The sequence below is a fragment of the Oncorhynchus mykiss genome, chromosome 2 (genome assembly GCF_013265735.2).
Source record: "Oncorhynchus mykiss isolate Arlee chromosome 2, USDA_OmykA_1.1, whole genome shotgun sequence".
Taxonomy (NCBI): domain Eukaryota; kingdom Metazoa; phylum Chordata; class Actinopteri; order Salmoniformes; family Salmonidae; genus Oncorhynchus; species Oncorhynchus mykiss.
Window position 1 is genome coordinate 714,075 of NC_048566.1, and position 24,926 is coordinate 739,000.

Genomic DNA, 24,926 nt, shown 5'->3' on the forward strand with positions numbered 1-24,926 from the left:
TAACCTTAACCCTTTAAACTAACCCCTAACCTTAACCCTTTAAACTAACTCCTAACCTTAACCCTTTAAACTAACTCCTAACCTTAACCCTTTAAACTAACTCCTAACCTTAACCCTTTAAACTAACTCCTAACCTTAACCTTTTAAACTAACTCCTAACCTTAACCCTTTAAACTAACTCCTAACCTTAACCCTTTAAACTAACTCCTAACCTTAACCCTTTAAACTAACTCCTAACCTTAACCTTTTAAACTAACTCCTAACCTTAACCCTTTAAACTAACTCCTAACCTTAACCCTTTAAACTAACTCCTAACCTTAACCCTTTAAACTAACTCCTAACCTTAACCCTTTAAACTAACTCCTAACCTTAACCCTTTAAACTAACTCCTAACCTTAACCCTTTAAACTAACTCTTAACCTTAACCCTTTAAACTAACCCCTAACCTAACCTTAACCCTTTAAACTAACTCCTAACCTTAACCCTTTAAACTAACTCCTAACCTTAACCCTTTAAACTAACTCCTAACCTTAACCCTTTAAACTAACTCCTAACCTTAACCTTTTCCTTAAAGATGTATAATTTAGCTGAAAGCAAAGTCCCGTCTCTGTGGGAAAACCACGGTTTCCGTCCCCAAAACGGTAACTTATTCCCTACATGGTAGTGCACCACATAGGGATCAGGGTGAATAGATGTCTGTTTGGGATGCAGCCCAACTGATTACAGGTAGACTTTGGCCCTGGAGGGACTGTTACAGGAAGAGACAGACCGGAGCGCTGTGGAAGAGGTGAGTAGATCTGAGGGTAGAATTATAAGACAACCGATGTGTTTAATAAAGGATTTGTTACTCCGACTGCTGTTGTACATTACACGTGTGATGTACTGTCACTAACTGACTTAGTTAAATAAAGATTCCCTATCGACAGTCGTGGGTTATTCCACAATGACAGGGGAGGATTTTAGAGTTGGATTTTACCTATATTATTTACAAATATATTTTTATTTTTTTAGATGAAATATGAACATATTTTGTATCTTTATAGTTTGTCATTTTTGTTGCAATTACTAGTGCTTTTCTCTCCATTTCACGGAGTATTCGACAGGATCTTGTGTCTGTCAGGACAGTGAAAGGAAGAGGAAGGTTTATTGCCTGGTTAATGACACAGGTATATTTCTCTGTGTGTGAATGATTAGGACGTATTACCTGACGAAAATCTTTTAGGAGGGTAACATGGATCAATCGAAAAGAAGCAGTGAAGTCCAACTCCCACCGCCCTACTCTCAGGACGATGGTCAACAGAACACCTATGGCCAAGAGAACACCTATGGCCAAGAGAACACCTATGGCCAAGAGAACACCTATGGCCAACAGAACTACAGTTCTCCCCACTACGGTCTGAACGTTGGCCCTGGCAACATAGCGGTGGTCTCACCAGCGGGTCAGTATAACGACATGGGTCAGGGTCATCCCGAGGACCAACAACAACAATGGGCTGCTCCACTACCACCTGACTATTCCACCGGGCTGGAGGACACCGGCTGCTTTGATGACAAAGCCATAAGAAGAGGTTAGTCACTGCCTACGTCTGAAATGGTACCCTAATTTTGCTATGTAGTCGCCTACTTTTGACCAGCGCCCATAGGGTTCTGTTGAAAAGTAGTGCACTACATAGGGAATAGGGGGCCATTTGAGACTCAGAACAGGTTTTTTTTTTTGGGGGGGGGGGGGTTGGTGTCCTTGTATCATGATGATCTGGAGCCCGCATCAATCCTCTTCTAGTAGGAGTGCTGATGTAGGATCAGTTTTCCCTTTAAGATCATAATTAATACAATTGTATGGACAGGGTAAACCTGATCCTAGATCAGCAACCGTCTTATTGGCCTGAAGTTAACCAGTGGGCCCACTGTAAACACCTGCTTAATGTATACCTGACTCAGTAGGTCCACTGTAAACACCTGGTTAAGGTATACCTGACTCAGTGGGCCCACTGTAAACACCTGGTTAAGGTAAACCTGACTCAGTGGGCCCACTGTAAACACCTGCTTAATGTATACCTGACTCAGTGGGCCCACTGTAAACACCTGCTTAATGTATACCTGACTCAGTGGGCCCACTGTAAACACCTAGTTAAGGTATACCTGACTCAGTGGACCCACTGTAAACACCTGGTTAAGGTATACCTGACTCAGTAGGTCCACTGTAAACACCTGGTTAAGGTATACCTGACTCAGTGGGCCCACTGTAAACACCTGGTTAAGGTATACCTGACTCAGTAGGTCCACTGTAAACACCTGGTTAAGGTATACCTGACTCAGTGGGCCCACTGTAAACACCTGGTTAAGGTATACCTGACTCAGTGGGCCCACTGTACACATCTGGTGACTGTTAAGTGATGTTTCCACAGGCTTTATAAAGAAGGTGTACCTGACTCTGATGATTCAGCTTCTAGTCACCTTTGGGATCATCTGTGCCTTTCTGTATTGGTGAGGCACTTTTAAGTGTTACCCAACTTTAAAACTTCAACACTTTAAAACTTCAACACTTTAAGACTTCAACACTTTAAGACTTCAACACTTTAAGACTTTAACACTTTAAGACTTCAACACTTTAAGACTTCAACACTTTAAAACTTCAACACTTTAAGACTTCAACACTTTGAGTGTTACCCAACTATAAAACTTCAACACTTTTAAGACTTCAACACTTTACCCAACTTTAAAACTTCAACATTTTAAGACTTCAACACTTTAATACTTCAACACTTTAAGACTTCAACACTTTAAGACTTCAACACTTTAAGACTTCAACACTTTAAGACTTCAACACTTTAAGACTTCAACACTTTACCCAACTTTAAGACTTCAACACTTTAAAACTTCAACACTTTAAGACTTCAACACTTTAAGACTTCAATACTTTAAAACTTCAACACTTTAAGACTTCAACACTTTGAGTGTTACCCAACTTTAAGACATCAAAACTTTAAGACTTCAACACTTTAAGACTTCAATACTTTAAAACTTCAACACTTTAAGACTTCAACACTTTGAGTGTTACCCAACTTTAACACTTCAACACTGTGTGTTACTTAACATTAACATTTTAACACTTCAACACTTTTAAGTGTTACCCGACATTAAAACTTCAACACCTAAACACTTCAACACCTAAAGACTTCAACACTTTAAGATTTCAACACTTGCAGTTGTCCCAACACATTGAAGTGTTGAAAGCAGTTTCCCCCGTTAGATTCCAATGTTATATTTTTTAACTGCACAATACCACAGTTTTATAATGTACCTACAAGAAGTGTATAAAACAACGAGATGAGTTGTCTTCTGTAATCGTAGGGAGGCTCTGAGGCTCTGGTCTATGAAGACCTACTGGTTTTCTTCCTGCATGATGTAAGTAAATGTCACGACGGCCACTGAATCCTACAGAATCTCTCTGCTTTTACTCCTGGGCCAGTATTCAGAAACCTTCCCACAGCAGGAGTGCTGATCTAGGATCTGATTGGGTCTTTTAGATCATGTCGTGGAATATTCTAATCGAATGAGAGAACTTTGTCATTTCGATTAATTCAATATCGATTAATTATTGCAATAATGAGGCTGGTCGACCAAACACCCTTGAGTGTTGAACCGAGTAACCTAACTTTTACACAAACGCAGAGTTCTTCATTCGACTGACACTAAGAATGCTTAGTCATGGTTGGTTCAACCCCTCCCATGCAGACCAAGGAGCATCATAAACCACTCTGGGTTCATCCAGTCGTTATCTGCACAGGGTTGTTGTCTTAACCCCACCCTGGCTTAGTTTCCCAGATGGAAGGATGATTTTGAGACAGTGAGGGATTGTTCTGCTCCTAAGCTATCTCTAGTAAAACACATTCTTGTCTATGTAATGCAGGTTTTTAACTCATTTTGTCAGCTCAAGCCATCTCTAGTGACCATACGCCCAGATTAGCTGCAGGAAGCTAGAGTGGATACCATTAAAAACAGAGACACTAGCAGGACAGACATGTCTTACTATTAGTTAAATATTAATGGTTAACAATTCATATAAAATATATCAGGTAAATTGTCTCTCACAAATCATATTAAATGCCGTGACATGGACATTGGACCTGATGCCAAATCAGCACTCCTACTCTGAGTCACTTTATGAACACGGGCCCTGACATCTAAACAATGGACAAATGAACCCCACACACGAAGACCTTTATATTGAGCGCTGTGATTGTACCATATTGTATTAATATATTGTACCGTTGTTTCCTGAACAGAGCAGTGGTGATTGTCATCATCATTTCCTTGTCCTGTTGTGCCAATATACGTCGGAAGGTCCCACTCAATTTCCTAGCCTTGGGACTGTTTGTAAGTATCGATTCCAAGAAGGCATCAATAAACGTTTCACACGTTGGTTGTATGGTCTGACCTTTGTGTTATTTTTCTGTGTAGACCACTGCAGAAGGTCTACTGCTGGGCTCTGTGACTGTGTGAGTACTGTATGCCTCTGGAGGGACCCTGATGTACTTGCTCTCTGATGGATAGACTAAATCCTTTACCATCCAGCATGTTAGTCATGCACACGGCGGGTTGGCAGTATGAGCTTATGTCTAAACCATTCCTCCATGGAGGTTGGCAGCATGAACTTATGTCTAAACCAATCCTCCATGGAGGTTGGCAGTGTGAGCTTATGTCTAAACCAATCCTCCATGGAGGTTGGCAGTGTGAGCTTATGTCTAAACCAATCCTCCATGGAGGTTGGCAGTGTGAGCTTATGTCTAAACCAATCCTCCATGGAGGTTGGCAGCATGAACTTATGTCTAAACCAATCCTCCATGGAGGTTGGCAGTATGAGCTTATGTCTAAACCAATCCTCCATGGAGGTTGGCAGTATAATCTTATGTCTAAACCAATCCTCCATTGAGGTTTGTAGGGATGCCAGACTAATAGATCTAGTAATATTTCAGTGTAGTGTTGAAAAACTCCGGTAACTTTCCTAAAAAAATGTCAAGTTTTCCAGAAATCATGGTTGGAGAATTCCTGCTTTCATTCTTATTCCCTCCCAATTCCGGGGGCATCGTCCAACCAGGACTTCTGGGAATTTGGTGGAAACGTTACAGAAACGTTGCAACCCTATTTCAGTGATAGACGAGAGTTTGGTTTGTGTTGCAGGTTCTATGAGGCGGAAGCTGTTATGTGGGCTGTGGGCGCCACAGCACTGGTCTCCCTGGCTCTGAGTGTCTTCGCCATGCAGTCCAGAGTACGTCCTCTCTCCGTAGACGTAGAAAGACGGCACACCTGAAATCCTTGTAAATGACCGTGTTCTGTGAAAGCACGGGCAGCGCCCTTAGTGGCTGTCTTCCATTTTAAAATAGTCAATTTGCTCTCCTTCAACTTGTGAGTGTACTGGTAATCTATGAAGGAACAATAACACACTGCATACCACCATCTACTGTGCTGCAGTGTGTACAGGCTGAACAGGTAAAAGCCAGGTTGGTGATTTACTGCCACCTGCAGTTATGGAATGTTTGCTGGCGAGTTTAAATCATTGGCTGACCCTTCCTGATGACCTGCATGGAATTCAAAATTACTACTTCAAAATGGGGAGAATCTCAATAGCATTTCTTTGATTCGTCACATCTTCTCTACTCGCCTCCTTCTCAAAACCTATAAGATGACAAGGTCCTGAGGTTCCTTCTTCTCAAAACCTATTGTATGACAAGGTCCTGAGGTTCCTCCTTTCTCAACACCTATAGGATGACAAGGTCCTGAGGTTCCTGAAAAGGTCAGAAGGGAGGGAGCTATGACCTTTTCATCCAATGGGTTTTGAGAAGGAGGCGAGGAGAGAGGACACGAGGATTCAAGGAAATGCAATTGCAGGCTGAGTGTGATGAGGTATGGCACGTTAAAAAAGTTTTGTGGTTAAGTTTCCATGTACCAGACAAAACGATCTAAGTTAAATGGTTTCCATGTACCAGACAAAACGATCTAAGTTAAATGGGTTTCCATGTACCAGACAAAACGATCTAAGTTAAATGGGTTTCCATGTACCAGACAAAACGATCTAAGTTAAATGGGTTTCCATGTACCAGACAAAACGATTTAAGTTAAATGGGTTTCCATGTACCAGACAAAACGATCTAAGTTAAATGGGTTTCCATGTACCAGACAAAACGATCTAAGTTAAATGGTTTCCATGTACCAGACAAAACGATCTAAGTTAAATGGGTTTCCATGTACCAGACAAAACGATCTAAGTTAAATGGGTTTCCATGTACCAGACAAAACGATCTAAGTTAAATGGTTTCCTGCATTTTCAACTCTACCATGATTTTGTCACAAACTGTTGTAGTGCTCCAGCAAACTATCCCAAGCTGGTTTTGAGCATGATTACGACAGTTCGTGATTTAGACAGTTCGTGATTTAGACAGTTCGTGATTTAGACAGTTCGTGATTTAGACAGTTCGTGATTTAGACAGTTCGTGATTTCGACAGTTTGTGATTTTGACAGTTTGTGATTTCGACAGTTTGTGATTTCGACAGTTTGTGATTTCGACAGTTTGTGATTTAGACAGTTCGTGATTTCGACAGTTTGCTGATGAAGTGGACAGAGTTATATGATGAGATTTGGATAAAAGACAGATTATTTTTAGTGTATCTTAGTTAAATGCACTGACTAAGTGGCTCTGATTAAGAGTGTCTGCTAAAAGTAGCTTACTAGCAGTGTACCATCTTTCCTCATTTCTGTTATAGTGGGACTTCACCTTAGCCAGTGGGGGCTTGTGGGTGTTCTGTTGGACACTCATATCCTTTGCATTGTTGTGTGGAATCATGCGATCCCAGGTAAGTCAACAGTCACTTCACAGGTATACCAGTATGTACAAAATATTTAAAAAGGGGCATTCTGCTATTTAAACAGTAACAATGTCTTCCACGCCACTATTTTGGTAAACAGCTGAAGAATGTGTCTGGACAAATGTAACCACGCTCAAATTCATAGGCTATGGATGCATTAACTGGCCCGAAAATGGATGTACCCATCGCAGATTGCCCCTTTTTAAAACAACAGTATTTTATATTGTGTACTTGTAATGGAGATTAAAGTACATGAACCATGTTTCAGTTTTAGAAATACACTTGTTCAGGAACTAACTTAGTCTTGTGTTTTTAATCCATAGTATGTGTACATTGTGTACGCTTGCCTGGGAACCTTGCTATTTTCTTTGGTAAGTAACATTCTTCCTCTAGCTAGTCCTTTCATTGGCTAGGGTTGTTAAGAAAGCTAGTCCTTTCATTGGCTAGGGTTGTTAAGAAAGCTAGTCCTTTCATTGGCTAGGGTTGTTAAGAAAGCTATTCCTTTCATTGGCTAGGGTTGTTAAGAAAGCTAGTCCTTTCAGGCACCTTCATACCACCAAGCAATACACGTTCACTGACATCTCAATAAAAATGTATGTAGTCCTTTATACACAATCTTTAAGAAGCTTAGGAATGGTCGCCCATGTGGGGGTTTTTAAAATGAAAAAAGGCTGTGTATGACTCATTCTGTAAGCAGTCAGAAACAACCTACACAGTAATATGTATTTTTTGGGGTCGTAATATAACAACTGATTCGTGTATATGTGTGTGTATATATATACAGCTGGGCAAAAAAGTATTGTCAGCCACCAATTGTGCAAGTTCTCCCACTTAAAAAGATGAGAGAGGCCTGTAATTTTTTAGCATAGATACACTTCAACTATGACAGACAAAATGAGAAAAATCACATTGTAGGATTTTTTATGAATTTATTTGCAAATTATGGTGTATATGTGTGTGTATATATATATATATATCTCTCTCCAGTACCTGGTAATGGACACTCAGCTCATACTGGGCGGGAACCACAAATACAGCATTTCACCAGAGGAGTACATCTTTGCTGCTCTCAACCTGTACCTGGACATCATCTCTCTGTTCACCATGCTACTGGCACTCATTGGACTCAGCCGTTAACTTAATACGCTGTTGTCACGTCAGATAGCGCAACAAGCCACCTGCCCTGATGTAGTTGAGGGACGAGCGTGGAGTAGGAAATTAGGATAATGCCTTTTTAAAAATGAAATCAAATGAAATGTATTGGTCACATACACGTATTTAGCAGATGTTATTGAGGGTGTAGCGAAATGCTTGTGTTCCTAGCCCCAACAGAAATGCTTGTGTTCCTAGCCCCAACAGAAATGCTTGTGTTCCTAGCCCCAACAGAAATGCTTGTGTTCCTAGCCCCAACAGAAATGCTTGTGTTCCTAGCTCCAATATAAATGCTTGTGTTCCGAGCCCCAATAGAAATGCTTGTGTTCCTCGCCCCAACAGAAATGCTTGTGTTCCTAGCTCCAATAGAAATGCTTGTGTTCCTAGCCCCAACAGAAATGCTTGTGTTCCTAGCTCCAATAGAAATGCTTGTGTTCCTCGCCCCAACAGTGGATCGGCATCAGAAAGCACTTCCATGTTCCGTATTCTTTGATGTATACATTTACCCCATTGACATTCCATGTTATGCAACTTAATACCTTCAGAAAGTATTCACACCCCTTGAATTTTTCCACATTTTGTTGTGTTAGTCTGAATTTAAAATTGATAAATTGTCATTTAATGTCACTGGCCTACACACAATACCCAATAATGTCAAAGTGGAACTGTGTTTTTATTTTTTAAATATTTACTGATTAAATATAAAATAGAAAGGAACATTTAAAAAGGTATTGTCTGATATTATTCATCCTGATCAGACAGGGGTTTTTACATGGACGATACATTGGAGATAATATAAGACAAGTGCTGGAAACAATAAAACATTATGAAAAATCTGGGAAACCAGGCCTGGTATTCATAGCCGATTTTGAAAAGCCTTTTGATAAAGTACGACTGGAGTTTATATATAAATGCCTGGAATATTTCAATTTAGGAGAATCTCTTATACAATAGGTTAAAGTTATGTATAGTCAGTCACCCCAGGTGTAAAATAGTAAATATTGGCTACTTCTCAGAAAGTATTCAACTGTCAAGAGGAGAAAAACAAGGTTGTCCACTATCGGCATATATATTTATTATGGCCATCAAAATGTTAGCAATTAAAATCAGATCCAACAATAAGATCAAGGGGCTAGAAATCCAGGGCTTAGAAACAAAGGTGTCATTGAACGATTCATGTTTTCTTTTTAATCCACAATTTGGATCCCTCCAGAGCCTCATGAAGTTGGTTGTAATTTCAGTTTAATCCTCCAGAAAAGATAGAACAAATATTATAGTTAAATTCAAATATATATTTTTTTAGTCAATTCGTATATCTTTGGAAATACATTTTAAAAAACAGTATAATCTTTGTAAATTACATCATTAATAGGAATGCTGGAGTTATGTCACACACGCATTGGAAATGTCTGCTCTACTCAAAATTACAACCAACTAATTGCAGCATTATCACAAAAAAAATGGAAGAGGCAAGTGGAAGGGGGAAAAGGCAAGAAACTTGTCTGTCAGCCCTGCATTAAAGACCAACATTGGTTAAAGGAACTTGTCTGTCAGCCCTGCATTAAAGACCAACATTGGTTAAAGGAACTTGTCTGTCAGCCATGCATTAAAGAACAACATTGGTTAAAGGAACTTGTCTGTCAGCCCTGCATTAAAGACCAACATTGGTTAAAGGAACTTGTCTGTCAGCCCTGCATTAAAGACCAACATTGGTTAAAGGAACTTGTCTGTCAGCCATGCATTAAAGACCAACATTGGTTAAAGGAACTTGTCTGTCAGCCCTGCATTAAAGACCAACATTGGTTAAAGGAACTTGTCTGTCAGCCCTGCATTAAAGACCAACATTGGTTAAAGGAACTTGTCTGTCAGCCATGCATTAAAGACCAACATTGGTTAAAGGAACTTGTCTGTCAGCCCTGCATTAAAGACCAACATTGGTTAAAGGAACTTGTCTGTCAGCCCTGCATTAAAGACCAACATTAGTTAAAGGAACTTGTCTGTCAGCCCTGCATTAAAGACCAACATTGGTTAAAGGAACTTGTCTGTCAGCCCTGCATTAAAGACCAACATTGGTTAAAGGAACTTGTCTGTCAGCCCTGCATTAAAGACCAACATTGGTTAAAGGAACTTGTCTGTCAGCCCTGCATTAAAGACCAACATTGGTTAAAGGAACTTGTCTGTCAGCCATGCATTCTCTGCAGATCCTCTCAAGCTCTGTCAGGTTGGATGGGGAGCTTCGCTGTTCAGCTATTTTCAGTTCTCTCCAGAGATGTTCGATCGGGTTCAAGTCCGGGCTCTGGCTGGGCCACTCAAGGACATTCAGAGACTTGTCCCGAAGCCACTCCTGCGTTCTCTTGGCTGTGTGCTTAGGGTCGTAGTCCTGATGGAAGGTGAACCTTCGCCCCAGTCTGAGGTCCTGAGTGCTCTGGTGCAGGTTTTTATCAAGGATCTCAACCCCCTTGTTATGGCAAGCCTAAGTTCAGTAGTGAAAATAAGCTTAACAAGTCACTTAAGTTGCATGGACTGTGTGCAATAATAGTGTGTAACAGGATTTTTGAATTACTACCTGTAACCCACACATACAATTATCTGTAAAGGTCCCTCAGTCAAGCAGTGAATTTTAAACACAGATTCAACCACAAAGACTAGGGAGGTTCTCCAATGATCCAATGATCAGATATAGATTTTTATGTTTTTGTATTGAAAAAAAAAACGTTCCACCCAGTAGTAAAATTCAATGTTTATTGGCCACACATCAAAACAGTATGTTTTTAATTTCAAGAGGGAATGTATAAGGTATAGACTATGAAAGTGCAAATAGTATTTCAAGGATTAGTTGCTTTATAATAAAAATGTAACGGCTTTCAACAACATTTGCCATTTTTTAAAATTGTATATATTTTTTTTTAAAGTAAAATGCCAAGAAAATCCAAATGTAATTTTATGTTTTACTCATTTCATGCACAGTTGAAACTGTTACATCAAGACTGAAGTCCCACAAGTTCACCAGCTTCGTGTACGGCACTCACAGCTTCACGTTTGCAAGACACGTTTCAATGCAATAAGTTTCTTCAGCGGTTGTTTCAATAGTCACTGTACAATTACTTCAGATACAAATCACACTAGGTTTGGCTAAAGATCAATTACTTCAGATACAAATCACACTAGGTTTGGCTAAAGATCAATTACTTCAGATACAAATCACACTAGGTTTGGCTAAAGATCAATTACTTCAGATACAAATCACACTAGGTTTGGCTAAAGATCAATTACTTCAGATACAAATCACACTAGGTTTGGCTAAAGATCAATTACTTCAGATACAAATCACACTAGGTTTGGCTAAAGATCAATTACTTCAGATACAAATCACACTAGGTTTGGCTAAAGATCAATTCCAAAATGTGAAACGTTGAAATATCAATATCATTTATAATTCATTAATACTTTATATAGGCAACAAATCAATACAACTTGTTTTTTTTCTTTCAAAATTAGTTATTCAGAATATCTCGATATCCATTTTCAAATCGCAATAAGAAACGTCCAATTTAAATAAAGACGTCTGTTTTTTTTCCCCCCGCTGTCCTGCATTGTGTTTTCTGCTCCAGGATACATTTTATAAATACCTTTCACCCCAAAAGTCAAACACTCGTCATCAACTTGTAGATCCGTTATCGAACCCACAGGTATGTCTGTCCATCCAAGAACAACCCACCAAAGCCCATCCACAACAAAATAACTAACAAACCAGTAAAACAGTGTTTAATATCATCAGGTCAAAATCAGAGGTGTAAATTTATAAAACATGATATAAATACAACACTCTGGGAAACAACTTGATACCACACTAAAGAGAGGCTACAATTATAAAAAATGTATTTTTTAAAAAGTATCAGGTTTGGACACGTGTTAGTGTTGTGAGTGGAATTTCTATAACGTGTGTTTGTAGTTTGTACACTACATGAACAAAAGCATGTGGACACCTGCCCGTCCAACATCTCATTCCAAAAAACACGGGTATTAAATATGGAGTTGGTCCTCCCCTTTGCTGCTATAACAGCCTCCTCTCTTCTGGGAAGGCTTTCCACTAGAGGTTGGAACATTGCTGCTATAACAGCCTCCTCCTCTCTTCTGGGAAGGTTTTCCACTAGATGTTGGAACATTGCTGCTATAACAGCCTCCTCTCTTCTGGGAAGGCTTTCCACTAGATGTTGGAACATTGCTGCTATAACAGCCTCCTCTCTTCTGGGAAGGCTTTCCACTAGATGTTGGAACATTGCTGCTATAACAGCCTCCACTCTTCTGGGAAGGCTTTCCACTACAGGTTGGAACATTGCTGCTATAACAGCCTCCTCCTCTCTTCTGGGAAGGTTTTCCACTAGATGTTGGAACATTGCTGCTATAACAGCCTCCACTCTTCTGGGAAGGCTTTCCACTAGATGTTGGAACATTGCTGCTATAACAGCCTCCTCTCTTCTGGGAAGGCTTTCCACTAGAGGTTGGAACATTACTGAGGGGACTTTCTTCCATTCAGTCACAAGAGCATTAGTGAGGTCGGCGCATTGATGTTGGGCGATTAGGCCTCCTGGCTCGCAGTCTGCGTTCCAATTCATCCCAAAGGTGTTCGATAGGGTTGAGGTCAGGGTTCTGTGCAGGCCAGTCAAGTTCTTCTACACTGATCTCGACAAAACATTTCCGTATGGACCTCGCTTTGTGAACGGGGGCATTGTCATGCTGAAATAGGAAAGGGCCTTCCTGAAACGTTTGTCTCAAAGTTGGAAGCACAGAATCATCTAGAATGTCATTGTATGCTGTAGCATTTCCCTTCACTGGAACTAAGGGGCCCGAACCATGAAAAACAGCCCCAGACCATTATTCCTCCTCCACCAAACTTTACAGTTGCCACTATGCATTCAGGCAGGTAGCGTTCTCCTGGCATCCGCCAAACCCAGATTCCTCCGTCAGACTGCCAGATGGTGAAGCGTGGTTCATCACTCCAGAGAACGTGTTTCCACTACTCCAGAATCCAATGGTGGTGAGCTTTACACCACTCCAGCCGACGCTTGGCATTGCGCATGGTGATCTTAGGCTTGTGTGCGGCTGCTAGGCCACGGAAACCCATTTCATGAAGCTCCCAACGAACAGTTATTGTTGTGCTGATGTTGCTTACCAGAACCGAGGTCAGACTATTGTTACGTGCCAAGCGCTTCAGCACTCGGGTGGTCCCGTTCTGTGAGCTTATGTGGCCTACCACTTAGCGGCTGAGCCGTTGTCGCTCAGGGGGGGGGGGGGGGGGGGCGGCGGCTCTAGCAGGGTAGAAATGTGACGAACTGACTTGTTGGAAAGGTGGCATCCTAGGACGCTGCCACGTTGAACGTTACTGAGCTCGTCACTAAGGCCGTTCTACTGGCAATGTTTGTCTATGGAGATTGCATGGCGGCGTGCTCAATTTTATACACCTGTCGACAACAGATGTGGCTGAAATAGCCGAATCCACTCATTTGAAGGAGTGTCCACATACTTTTGTATATATAGTGTAGCTACACACGATCACTTACTGTAAGACCTCTGTAAAATGTGGCAATACATTTAAAAAGATTGACATAAAAAGGCACTGCAATGAATTGCGTAGAGAACCATTTTTTACGACCCACTGAACCCCTCTACTGTAGTGCTGAGTCCCATCAAGGCTTAAAACTTTCGTAACAGATTTATATATATATCTTTATAAAACGGGACGGTTTCCTCATTCGGCCTAAACCTAGTTCTGGGCTAAGAGAGCAGTGGTGAATGGACATTCTCCATTGAAAGTGATGTTCAGTCCAGGACCAAGGGGTCGTCTGAGAAAGCAGCCCTATAATAGTTCAGAATGAACCAGTGACATCATTATTAGGTAAAAAACATGAACAACGTATCTGATTACAATTCTCCTCTTAACTACTGTTGTCTTCCGATTGGAGTGAACAGCAGGAGATTGTTCCTCTCTATTGTCCCATCAGGGCTACTGGCCTCGTCCATCTTCACGAAGACAGTCTTCTAATGGGTTCTAGCCTCGTCCATCTTCACGAAGACAGTCTTCTAATGGGTTCTAGCCTCGTCCATCTTCACGAAGACAGTCTTCTAATGGGTTCTAGCCTCGTCCATCTTCATGAAGACAGTCTTCTAATGGGTTCTAGCCTCGTCCATCTTCACGAAGACAGTCTTCTAATGGGTTCTAGCCTCGTCCATCTTCACAAAGACAGTCTTCTAATGGGTTCTAGCCTCGTCCATCTTCACGAAGACAGTCTTCTAATGGGTTCTAGCCTCGTCCATCTTCATGAAGACTGTCTTCTAATGGGTTCTAGCCTCGTCCATTTTCATGAATACTTGACATACATCAGGCTGTCAGTCAGACTGTCTTCTAATGGGTTCTAGCCTCGTCCATTTTCATGAATACTTGACATACATCAGGCTGTCAGTCAGACTGTCTTCTAATGGGTTCTAGCCTCGTCCATTTTCATGAATACTTGACATACATCAGGCTGTCAGTCAGACTGTCTTCTAATGGGTTCTAGCCTCGTCCATTTTCATGAATACTTGACATACATCAGGCTGTCAGTCAGACTGTCTTCTAATGGGTTCTAGCCTCGTCCATCTTCACGAAGACAGTCTTCTAGCCTCGTCCATCTTCATGAATACTTGACATACATCAGGCTGTCAGTCAGACTGTCTTCTAATGGGTTCAGTACAACAACATGGAATAGATCTAAGCAGGCACAATTCGTTTTTGGAGTCCACTTAGTGATTACAAACTGTGCTTTTGTTAGCCAGTGTTTGACACCTAACAATTTACAGAAACATTAGGCAGATCTGGACGGGACTGAGAGCTAGGTTTTTCTGCTGAGTCAGACTGTACACTGTTATATTGGGATAACAACACTACTAGAAGCAGGCAGCACAGCATTTGTTCTCCTGTACAGCTGATTACAGCCTCCCCCAGAACTCTCCTGTACAGCTGATTATAACCTCCCTCAGAACTCTCCTGTACAGCTGATTACAACCTCCCCCAGAACTCTCCTGTACAGCTGATTATAACCTCCCTCAGAACTCTCCTGTACAGCTGATTATAACCTCCCTCAGAACTCTCCTGTACAGCTGATTACAACCTCCCCCAGAACTCTCCTGTACAGCTGATTATAACCTCCCTCAGAACTCTCCTGTACAGCTGATTATAACCTCCCTCAGAACTCTCCTGTACAGCTGATTACAACCTCCCCCAGAACTCTCCTGTACAGCTGATTATAACCTCCCTCAGAACTCTCCTGTACAGCTGATTACAGCCTCCCCCAGAACTCTCCTGTACAGCTGATTATAACCTCCCTCAGAACTCTCCTGTACAGCTGATTACAGCCTCCCTCAGAACTCTCCTGTACAGCTGATTACAGCCTCCCTCAGAACTCTCCTGTACAGCTGATTACAGCCTCCCTCATAACTCTCCTGTACAGCCTCCCTCAGAACTCTCCTGTACAGCCTACTACAGCCTCCCTCAGAACTCTCCTGTACAGCTGATTACAGCCTCCCTCAGAACTCTCCTGTACAGCTGATTACAGCCTCCCCCAGAACTCTCCTGTACAGCCTACTACAGCCTCCCTCAGAACTCTCCTGTACAGCCTACTACAGCCTCCCTCAGAACTCTCCTGTACAGCCTACTACAGCCTCCCTCAGAACTCTCCTGTACAGCCTCCCTCAGAACTCTCCTGTACAGCCTACTACAGCCTCCCTCAGAACTCTCCTGTACAGCCTACTACAGCCTCCCTCAGAACTCTCCTGTACAGCCTCCCTCAGAACTCTCCTGTACAGCCTCCCTCAGAACTCTCCTGTACAGCCTACTACAGCCTCCCTCAGAACCAAGTCCAAACACAATACAGTATATTTCAGCAGAAAACATTTAAGAATATGATCATCAATATCAACAAACAAAAAAATTCTAGATCAAAAACTCCTGCAAAATGTATTCACTATAATAATGCAGTATAATCACCTCATGTTGTAATCTAAAACAGATCATCTGAGAGAAGCAACTTGATCGTCATTCTTTTTTTCAGCAAATATCCATTGTGGGTAATATAATACCAACAACACCCAGTCAAACACCTTCCATCTCGCTTCTGAGGAGTCCATCCAGTCCTCCGTCCGTCGTTCACCCGAGGGGGGGGGGGCATCTCATGCCAGTATAGACCAGCTATCAAGTGTTTGATGTGTACTTGTAAACACTAGAAAGAGATCATAATATATCTCCTCCTAACACTACAATCAAGTCAGGATTAAATTCCCCCCAACACCATCACTGGCTACTTGGTAATGTCCCCTCTCAGTCAGGATTGGTCCTCTCTCGCTCTCTCTCTGCATGTCAGTGGTTTGACCCCTCTGAAGGCTTCTGTCTTCTATCAGACCAGGAGATTTTGCTCCTCCCATCTCATATGTTTCCTCCAATCAGAGTCATAAACAGGTGGATTTGCTCCACCAACTCGGAATTTTCCTCCAATCATAAATCAGACCAGGTGTATCTCCTCCATCCCCACTTAATATTTTTTTTCCACCAATCAGACAAGGTGTATCTGCTCCTCCCATTCTGAAGAGCTGGTGCTAGGCAGAAGGTCAGAGGTCACAGAGTCACACATGGGCGTGTCAACGTGAACAACGTTACCCCCAGCGAGCCTCTCCCCGGCCCGGTCCCCTGTCCCGGTAGTCATCATGTAGGACGGGGCCATGACCTCTGACCCCACCGTCAGGTCTAGATGGGTGGGTCTCTCGCTCTCAGCCTCCTTCTCCTCCAGGCCCTGAGAGAGGAAGGGGAAACAGTCCACATCTTCCCCCAGCTCGCCCTCACCTTTCTGGGGCTTGGCACGGGGCTGGTGGAGGTCAGCTTGGACCTCCTCCTCCTCCACCTCGGAGGCTGTGTTGGCCGTGGTCTGTGCTGCCGTGTTGAAGTCTAGGTCTGTGTCTGAGGAGGTGGTGGTGGTGGAGGGGATGAGGGTGATGCTCTGAGGGTTCATGTCATGGAACCAGGCCATGATGTTACCCAGCAGGTTGGTGTTTGGGTGTGAGGGGTCCTGGAGCCCTGTTGATGCGGTGGTAGTGGAGTCCGCAGTACCATTGGAGGACGAGAACAGAGCCTGGCCTGAAGAAGGCTCCCTGAACGGGTTGAGATTGTGGTTGCTGTAGTGCTGCTGGGATGGGTGGTGGTGGTGTAATGCATAGACCCCTGAAACCCCTTCATAGAGGCGTTGGCTGCTGATGGCCCCCCGGGGCCCCACCTCCACCCTCTGGGACTCCGCGTCCAGTCTGGACGGGAGGGAGGTGCCGATGGCCCCCAGGGACGCCTCATTGGACAACAACTCTGGAGTGTCCCCGGCCGTCGCCAACCCAGACTCTTGGAGTGACAGCTGGATAGCCAATAGGATGTTGGGATCGTCCTCGTCCAATGAGCCCTGTTAACACATAAACAGAACGATGGGGGGAAGTAGGTCATGTGGAAAGGGTGGGAAGGCCCTGTAGAATACAACAGATTTAGTCTGTTTAAGACTATTGGTGATGTTTTTATGTCTAGTGGGGTGATGTGTTTATGTCTAGTAGGGTGATGTTTTTATGTCTAGTAGGGTGATGTTTTTATGTCTAGTAAGGTGATGTTTTTATGTCTAGTAAGGTGATGTGTTTATGTCTAGTAAGGTGATGTTTTAATGTCTAGTGAGGTGATGTTTTTATGTCTAGTAAGGTGATGTGTTTATGTCTAGTAAGGTGATGTGTTTATGTCTAGTAAGGTGATGTGTTTATGTCTAGTAAGGTGATGTGTTTATGTCTAGTAAGGTGATGTTTTTAATGTCTAGTGAGGTGATGTGTTTATGTCTAGTGAGGTGATGTTTTTATGTCTAGTAAGGTGATGTTTTTATGTCTAGTAAGGTGATGTGTTTATGTCTAGTAAGGTGATGTTTTTATGTCTAGTAAGGTGATGTGTTTATGTCTAGTAAGGTGATGTGTTTATGTCTAGTAAGGTGATGTTTTTATGTCTAGTAAGGTGATGTTTTTATGTCTAGTAAGGTGATGTGTTTATGTCTAGTAAGGTGATGTTTTTATGTCTAGTGAGGTGATGTTTTATGTCTAGTAAGGTGATGTGTTTATGTCTAGTAGGGTGATGTTTTTATGTCTAGTGAGGTGATGTTTTTATGTCTAGTAAGGTGATGTTTTTATGTCTAGTAAGGTGATGTTTTTATGTCTAGTAAGGTGATGTTTTTATGTCTAGTGAGGTGATGTTTTTATGTCTAGTAAGGTGATGTGTTTATGTCTAGTAAGGTGATGTGTTTATGTCTAGTAAGGTGATGTTTTGACGCGAGATACATTTCTGTGAAGACAGACGGTAAAGAAAAATGTTATCGAAAGTAAGAAATAAAACCCATTTTTATACCGGCAGGTCTAAACTTCACATCGGCACACAACATGTCATTTTTTTGTCTGTCGAATAAACTATCTGGCTTATATTATATATATATATATATATATATATATATATATATATATATATATATATATATATATATATATATATATATATATATATAATAAGAGATAAAGACGAATACACAGACGACATGAAAAACACACTGAACTCACCATGGGGGGACCATGTCTTCGCCCACCTCCCATTTCCTGTGTGTCTGTTTTATGAATAAAAGAAGAAGAAATCAGTCAGTCAGCCAGTCAGTCAGCCAGCCAGCCAGTCAGCCAGTCAGCCAGCCAGCCAGTCAGCCAGTCAGCCAGCCAGTCAGCCAGCCAGCCAGCCAGTCAGCCAGCCAGCCAGCCAGCCAGCCAGCCAGCCAGCCAGCCAGCCAGCCAGCCAGCCAGCCAGCCAGTCAGCCAGTCAGCCAGTCAGCCAGTCAGCCAGTCAACGTTACAGAACAATCACACTGACAAACTCACAGCTCAAACTATTCAAGGTCTTCCCAGCGAAAGGATAAGAGATTATTCCTTTTGGTACTTTTTTTTCTCCAGGAAAGAAGTCATTCATGTAAGTGAAAACACTGACCCCATTAATGGAGAAACACATCAGCCTTTTAGGAAACACTTTCAGTCATAGCTGGATATCCTACAGAAATACCAGGTAGACAGATACCTGGAAACACATTCAGTCATAGCTGGATATCCTACAGAAATACCAGGTAGACAGATACCTGGTAACACATTCAGTCATAGCTGGATATCCTACAGAAATACCAGGTAGACAGATACCTGGAAACACATTCAGTCATAGCTGGATATCCTATAGAAATACCAGGTAGACAGATACCTGGAAACACTTTCAGTCATAGCTGGATATCCTATAGAAATACCAGGTAGACAGATACCTGGAAACACATTCAGTCATAGCTGGATATCCTACAGAAATACCAGGTAGACAGATACCTGGTAACACATTCAGTCATAGCTGGATATCCTATAGTAATACCAGGTAGACAGATACCTGGAAACACATTCAGTCATAGCTGGATATCCTATAGAAATACCAGGTAGACAGATACCTGGAAACACATTCAGTCATAGCTGGATATCCTATAGAAATACCAGGTAGACAGATACCTGGAAACACTTTCAGTCATAGCTGGATATCCTATAGAAATACCAGGTAGACAGATACCTGGAAACACATTCAGTCATAGCTGGATATCCTACAGAAATACCAGGTAGACAGATACCTGGTAACACATTCAGTCATAGCTGGATATCCTATAGTAATACCAGGTAGACAGATACCTGGAAACACATTCAGTCATAGCTGGATATCCTATAGAAATACCAGGTAGACAGATACCTGGTAACACATTCAGTCATAGCTGGATATCCTATAGAAATACCAGGTAGACAGATACCTGGAATCACATTCAGTCATAGCTGGATATCCTACAGAAATACCAGGTAGACAGATACCTGGTAACACATTCAGTCATAGCTGGATATCCTATAGTAATACCAGGTAGACAGATACCTGGTAACACATTCAGTCATAGCTGGATATCCTACAGAAATACCAGATAGACAGATACCTGGTAACACATTCAGTCATAGCTGGATATCCTATAGAAATACCAGGTATACAGATACCTGGTAACACATTCAGTCATAGCTGGATATCCTATAGAAATACCAGGTAGACAGATACCTGGTAACACATTCAGTCATAGCTGGATATCCTATAGAGATACCAGGTAGACAGATACCTGGAAACACATTCAGTCATAGCTGGATATCCTATAGTAATACCAGGTAGACAGATACCTGGTAACACATTCAGTCAAAGCTGGATATCCTATAGAAATACCAGGTAGACAGATACCTGGAATCACATTCAGTCATAGCTGGATATCCTATAGAAATACCAGGTAGACAGATACCTGGAAACACTGCGACGGCTAGTCAAAAGCACTGAGACGGCGGCTAGCCTAAAACACTGCTATAGTATCTATCCATGTATCTTTTAGTTATTGATTCATTATTACCTAAAGTGCTGTCGCTACGCTCGTCAAGATGGGGAATGTCCCCTCTCTGTCTCCTCTGCTGACGATCCCTGTGTCTCCTCCGGTACTGAAACTCTGCATACTCCTGTAGGGTCAGCCACATGACACACCATGAGGTCACAGGTCGTACGTCATACCGTACACACACACACACACACACACACACACACACACACACACACACACACACACACACATTGAATAAACAGAAAACAATACCTTAAAAAAAGCTGTGAATGTATAATTATTGTGCAATTTATAACTGTAGCAGCTCTATTAGCTTCCTAATAGTCACATGATTTAAAATATAACAGTTAGCTAGATATTAGGAACTACAACAGCTAGCTAGATATTCAGAACTACAACAGCTAGCTAGATATTCAGAACTACAACAGCTAGCTAGATATTCAGAACTACAACAGCTAGCTAGATATTCAGAACTACAACAGCTAGGTAGATTTTCAGAACTGCAACAGCTTGCTAGATATTCAGAACTACAACAGCTAGCTAGATATTCAGAACTACAACAGCTTGCTAGATATTAGGAACTACAACAGCTAGCTAGATATTCAGAACTACAACAGCTAGCTAGATATTCAGAACTACAGCAGCTAGCTAGATATTCAGAACTACAACAGCTAGCTAGATATTCAGAACTGCAACAGCTAGCTAGATATTCAGAACTACAACAGCTAGCTAGATATTCAGAACTACAACAGCTAGCTAGATATTCAGAACTACAACAGCTAGCTAGATATTCAGAACTACAACAGCTAGCTAGATATTCAGAACTACAACAGCTAGCTAGATATTCAGAACTACAACAGCTAGCTAGATATTCAGAACTACAACAGTTAGCTAGCTTGATATTCAGAACTACAACAGTTAGCTAGCTTGATATTCAGAACTACAACAGCTAGCTAGATATTCAGAACTACAACAGCTAGCTAGATATTCAGAACTACAACAGCTAGCTAGATATTCAGAACTACAACAGCTAGCTAGATATTCAGAACTACAACAGTTAGCTAGCTTGATATTCAGAACTACAACAGCTAGCTAGATATTCAGAACTACAACAGCTAGCTAGATATTCAGAACTACAACAGTTAGCTAGCTTGATATTCAGAACTACAACAGCTAGCTCGATATTCAGAACTACAACAACAGCTAGCTTGATATTCAGAACTACAACAGTTAGCTAGACATTTACTTACCTCAGGAGATGCAAAGCCCAAATACTCCCAGTCCCACGTGCCACCTCCAAAACTAGAAATACAAAAAGTACAATGGAAATAGCAGCTATTCTGTTAAGTTATTAAAACACTTCAATTAGTGGAGAGAGAGAGAGAGAACAGAACACAGCAACTGCACGAGAAAACATCCCGAGTGAAAACACAATGGGGGGGTGACCTTCATCTGCAATTGATTTGATTTGGGGATTGAAAGGGTTTGTGAGGGGGTCAGGGGTCCCCCACCTGCGTCTAGGGGCCTCTGGGGAGTCGCTGGGGGCCACCCCCCGGGCGACGGAGGCCAGGAACTCCTGTCTCTTCTGCTGCACCAAACAGGCCGCTCGGATGATCTTGTGACGGGGAGTTCGGAGGTAAGGACGGTTGACTTTCTGAGCTAGGTCCTCTGTCACCATCTCCAAGTCAGTCTACACACAGACAGGAAGAGGCCAAACAAAAAGTATACAAACTGTAGAGGACAATGTATCTCTTAGCTGTATAGTGTGAGGAAGTCATTAACGAAGAGAGTAAAAAGGGTTCCTCACAACAAGATCTGTTATTTTAAAACCTCAGTGTTTGAGAGGAAGTCGGTTTAAAACCTCAGTGTTTGAGAGGAAGTCGGTTTAAAACCTCAGTGTTTGAGAGGAAGTCGGTTTAAAACCTCAGTGTTTGAGAGGAAGTCGGTTTAAAACCTCAGTGTTTGAGAGGAAGTCGGTTTAAAACCTCAGTGTTTGAGAGGAAGTCGGTTTAAAACCTCAGTGTTTGAGAGGAAGTCGGTTTAAAACCTCAGTGTTTGAGAGGAAGTCGGGTTTAAAACCTCAGTGTTTGAGAGGAAGTCGGGTTTAAAACCTCAGTGTTTGAGAAGAAGTAGGTTTAAAACCTCAGTGCTTGAGAGGAAGTAGGTTTTTTTTGACAAGACATTTCAGATGTTTTATATAATCCTCTCTCTTAAGATCCGTCCGTACCTGCATAAGTTCAAAAATCTCTTTCTTGGTGGATTTGATCTCCAGGAAGAAGCCGTAGGGGTAAGAGCACTTGAGGATGCGACGCGTCTTCAGCAGCTCCAGTACAGCGTCTTCAATGAACGTAGTGTCAGGCGGGCCTCCGTCTCCTGAGAGAGAAGAAGAGATCACGGATCAGGATTACTCCCGCTCTCACCGACTCCATCATATCACATTCAGAAGAGAAAAAGAAAAGTGATAGATTTGAAGTACTTTAAGAGAGTGTCTTTAATACATCTCCACTGATTTCAGTCTGTGTGTTTTGTCTATTTATTTGACAAATGGTTGTCTGCAAAAAACTAAATGGAACAAAACGATGAAAAAAAAAACACATTGACATGACGCGAATATCCACATACGTCCACTCAAGGCTCTGCTCAGCTGTTCCATCTTGTCTTTGGCGGTCTTCAACAGGCGCTGCTCCAGCTAGATGGAAGGACAGACAAGGTAAAGGTCCCACTACAGGACTTTCTAAAGCTACATGACATTTAAACAAAACCCAGCTCTGCCCTACTTACCTGGACAGGGTCGTCAGGCTACACCAGGACTTACTAAAGCTATTTACCTGGTAGCTGTGTTCATGGTTCTGGAAGCGGGTCCAGTATTTACCTGGTAGCTGTGTTCGTGGTTCTGGAAGCAGGTCCAGTATTTACCTGGTAACTGTGTTCATTGTTCTGGAAGCAGGTCCAGTATTTACCTGGTAGCTGTGTTCATGGTTCTGGAAGCAGGTCCAGTTCTTACCTGGTAACTGTGTTCATGGTTCTGGAAGCAGGTCCAGTTCTTACCTGGTAACTGTGTTCGTGGTTCTGGAAGCAGGCCCAGTTCTTACCTGGTAACTGTGTTCATGGTTCTGGAAGCAGGTCCAGTTCTTACCTGGTAACTGTGTTCATGGTTCTGGAAGCAGGTCCAGTTCTTACCTGGTAGCTGTGTTCATGGTTCTGGAAGCAGGTCCAGTTCTTACCTGGTAACTGTGTTCATGGTTCTGGAAGCGGGTGTAGTAATGCATGAAGCGGTCCAGTTCCTGGAATCCCTTGTGCTTCTTCTCAGCCTGCAATGACAAGAAGACGAGAGAAAAAATATATATAAATATTTTTAAAAACACTATACATTTATATAGCTTATAATGGACCCATATATTCATATGAATAATAACAGACCTATATATTTATATAACAGACCTATATATTTATATGAATTATAGCGGACCTATATATTTATATAACAGACCTATATATTTATATAACAGACCTATATATTTATATGAATTATAACAGACCTATTTATTTATATAACAGACCTATATATTTATATGAATTATAACAGACCTATTTATTTATATAACAGACCTATATATTTATATGAATTATAACAGACCTATATATTTATATAACAGACCTATATATTTATATAACAGACCTATATATTTATATGAATAATAACAGACCTATATATTTATATAACAGACCTATATATTTATATGAATTATAACAGACCTATTTATTTATATAACAGACCTATATATTTATATGAATTATAACAGACCTATATATTTATATAACAGACCTATATATTTATATGAATTATAACAGACCTATATATTTATATGAATTATAACAGACCTATTTATTTATATAACAGACCTATATATTTATATGAATTATAACAGACCTATATATTTATATGAATTATAACAGACCTATATATTTATATGAATTATAACAGACCTATATATTTATATGAATTATAAAAGACCTATATATTTATATGAATTATAACAGACCTATATATTTATATAACAGACCTATATATTTATATGAATTATAACAGACCTATATATTTATATGAATTATAACAGACCTATATATTTATATAACAGACCTATATATTTATATAACAGACCTATATATTTATATGAATAATAACAGACCTATATATTTATATAACAGACCTATATATTTATATGAATTATAACAGACCTATATATTTATATAACAGACCTATATATTTATATGAATTATAACAGACCTATATATTTATATGAATTATAACAGACCTATATATTTATATAACAGACCTATATATTTATATGAATAATAACAGACCTATTTACTTATATAACAGACCTATATTTA

The 24,926-nt window shown here is 41.1% G+C and overlaps 2 protein-coding genes and 1 long non-coding RNA gene across 5 annotated transcripts in view; 2 read left to right on the top strand and 1 right to left on the bottom strand.

The window, feature by feature from the left end:
* Positions 1 to 655: 655 nt before the first annotated feature.
* On the top strand, positions 656 to 8,319 carry zgc:110410 (LFG_like domain-containing protein). Of its 2 annotated transcripts, none has more exons than XM_036934878.1 (10): positions 656 to 787; positions 1,223 to 1,568; positions 2,406 to 2,484; positions 3,352 to 3,405; positions 4,287 to 4,377; positions 4,462 to 4,499; positions 5,182 to 5,269; positions 6,763 to 6,852; positions 7,188 to 7,235; positions 7,852 to 8,319. In XM_036934878.1, the coding sequence occupies exons 2-10, from the start codon at positions 1,232 to 1,234 to the stop codon at positions 7,999 to 8,001; spliced, it is 975 nt and encodes a 324-aa protein (XP_036790773.1). In that variant the 5' UTR covers positions 656 to 787; positions 1,223 to 1,231; the 3' UTR covers positions 8,002 to 8,319. The 2 variants fall into 2 exon arrangements, with proteins under 2 accessions (XP_036790773.1, XP_036790766.1); XM_036934871.1 differs by having other exon boundaries at positions 713 to 787; positions 1,195 to 1,568.
* Positions 8,320 to 10,716: 2,397 nt separating this feature from the next.
* Positions 10,717 to 11,901, top strand: LOC118937316. The gene is made up of 2 exons (XR_005034561.1): positions 10,717 to 11,352; positions 11,395 to 11,901. It is a non-coding gene; the product is annotated as an uncharacterized LOC118937316 (long non-coding RNA).
* A 1,678-nt stretch (positions 11,902 to 13,579) lies between these two features.
* The window catches only part of LOC110516483 (ankyrin repeat and IBR domain-containing protein 1), a 63,218-nt gene continuing 51,871 nt past the window's right edge, over positions 13,580 to 24,926 (bottom strand). Inside the window, exons 13-21 of one of the 2 annotated variants that reach the window (XR_005034562.1) lie at positions 23,756 to 23,842; positions 23,154 to 23,220; positions 22,759 to 22,904; positions 22,043 to 22,221; positions 21,782 to 21,833; positions 20,547 to 20,649; positions 18,667 to 18,710; positions 15,060 to 17,489; positions 13,580 to 14,989 (exon numbers count right to left, since the gene is read on the bottom strand). Coding sequence is in view for 1 of the 2 variants with exons in the window: in XM_036934898.1 (XP_036790793.1) it covers positions 16,602 to 17,489; positions 18,667 to 18,710; positions 20,547 to 20,649; positions 21,782 to 21,833; positions 22,043 to 22,221; positions 22,759 to 22,904; positions 23,154 to 23,220; positions 23,756 to 23,842 (1,566 nt within the window). In the remaining variant the exon portion in view is untranslated. Of the gene's footprint in view, positions 17,490 to 18,666; positions 18,711 to 20,546; positions 20,650 to 21,781; positions 21,834 to 22,042; positions 22,222 to 22,758; positions 22,905 to 23,153; positions 23,221 to 23,755; positions 23,843 to 24,926 lie in introns of both variants that reach the window. The other variant, XM_036934898.1, reaches the window with a different exon arrangement.

Coding starts and splice junctions, on each gene's coding strand:
- zgc:110410 (XM_036934878.1), top strand. CDS start 1,232: ATGGATCAATCGAAAAGAAGCAGTGAAGTCCAACTCCCACCGCCCTAC. Junction 2,485..3,351: donor ATCTGTGCCTTTCTGTATTG/GTGAGGCACTTT, acceptor CTGTAATCGTAG/GGAGGCTCTGAGGCTCTGGT. Junction 4,500..5,181: donor CTGCTGGGCTCTGTGACTGT/GTGAGTACTGTA, acceptor TTTGTGTTGCAG/GTTCTATGAGGCGGAAGCTG.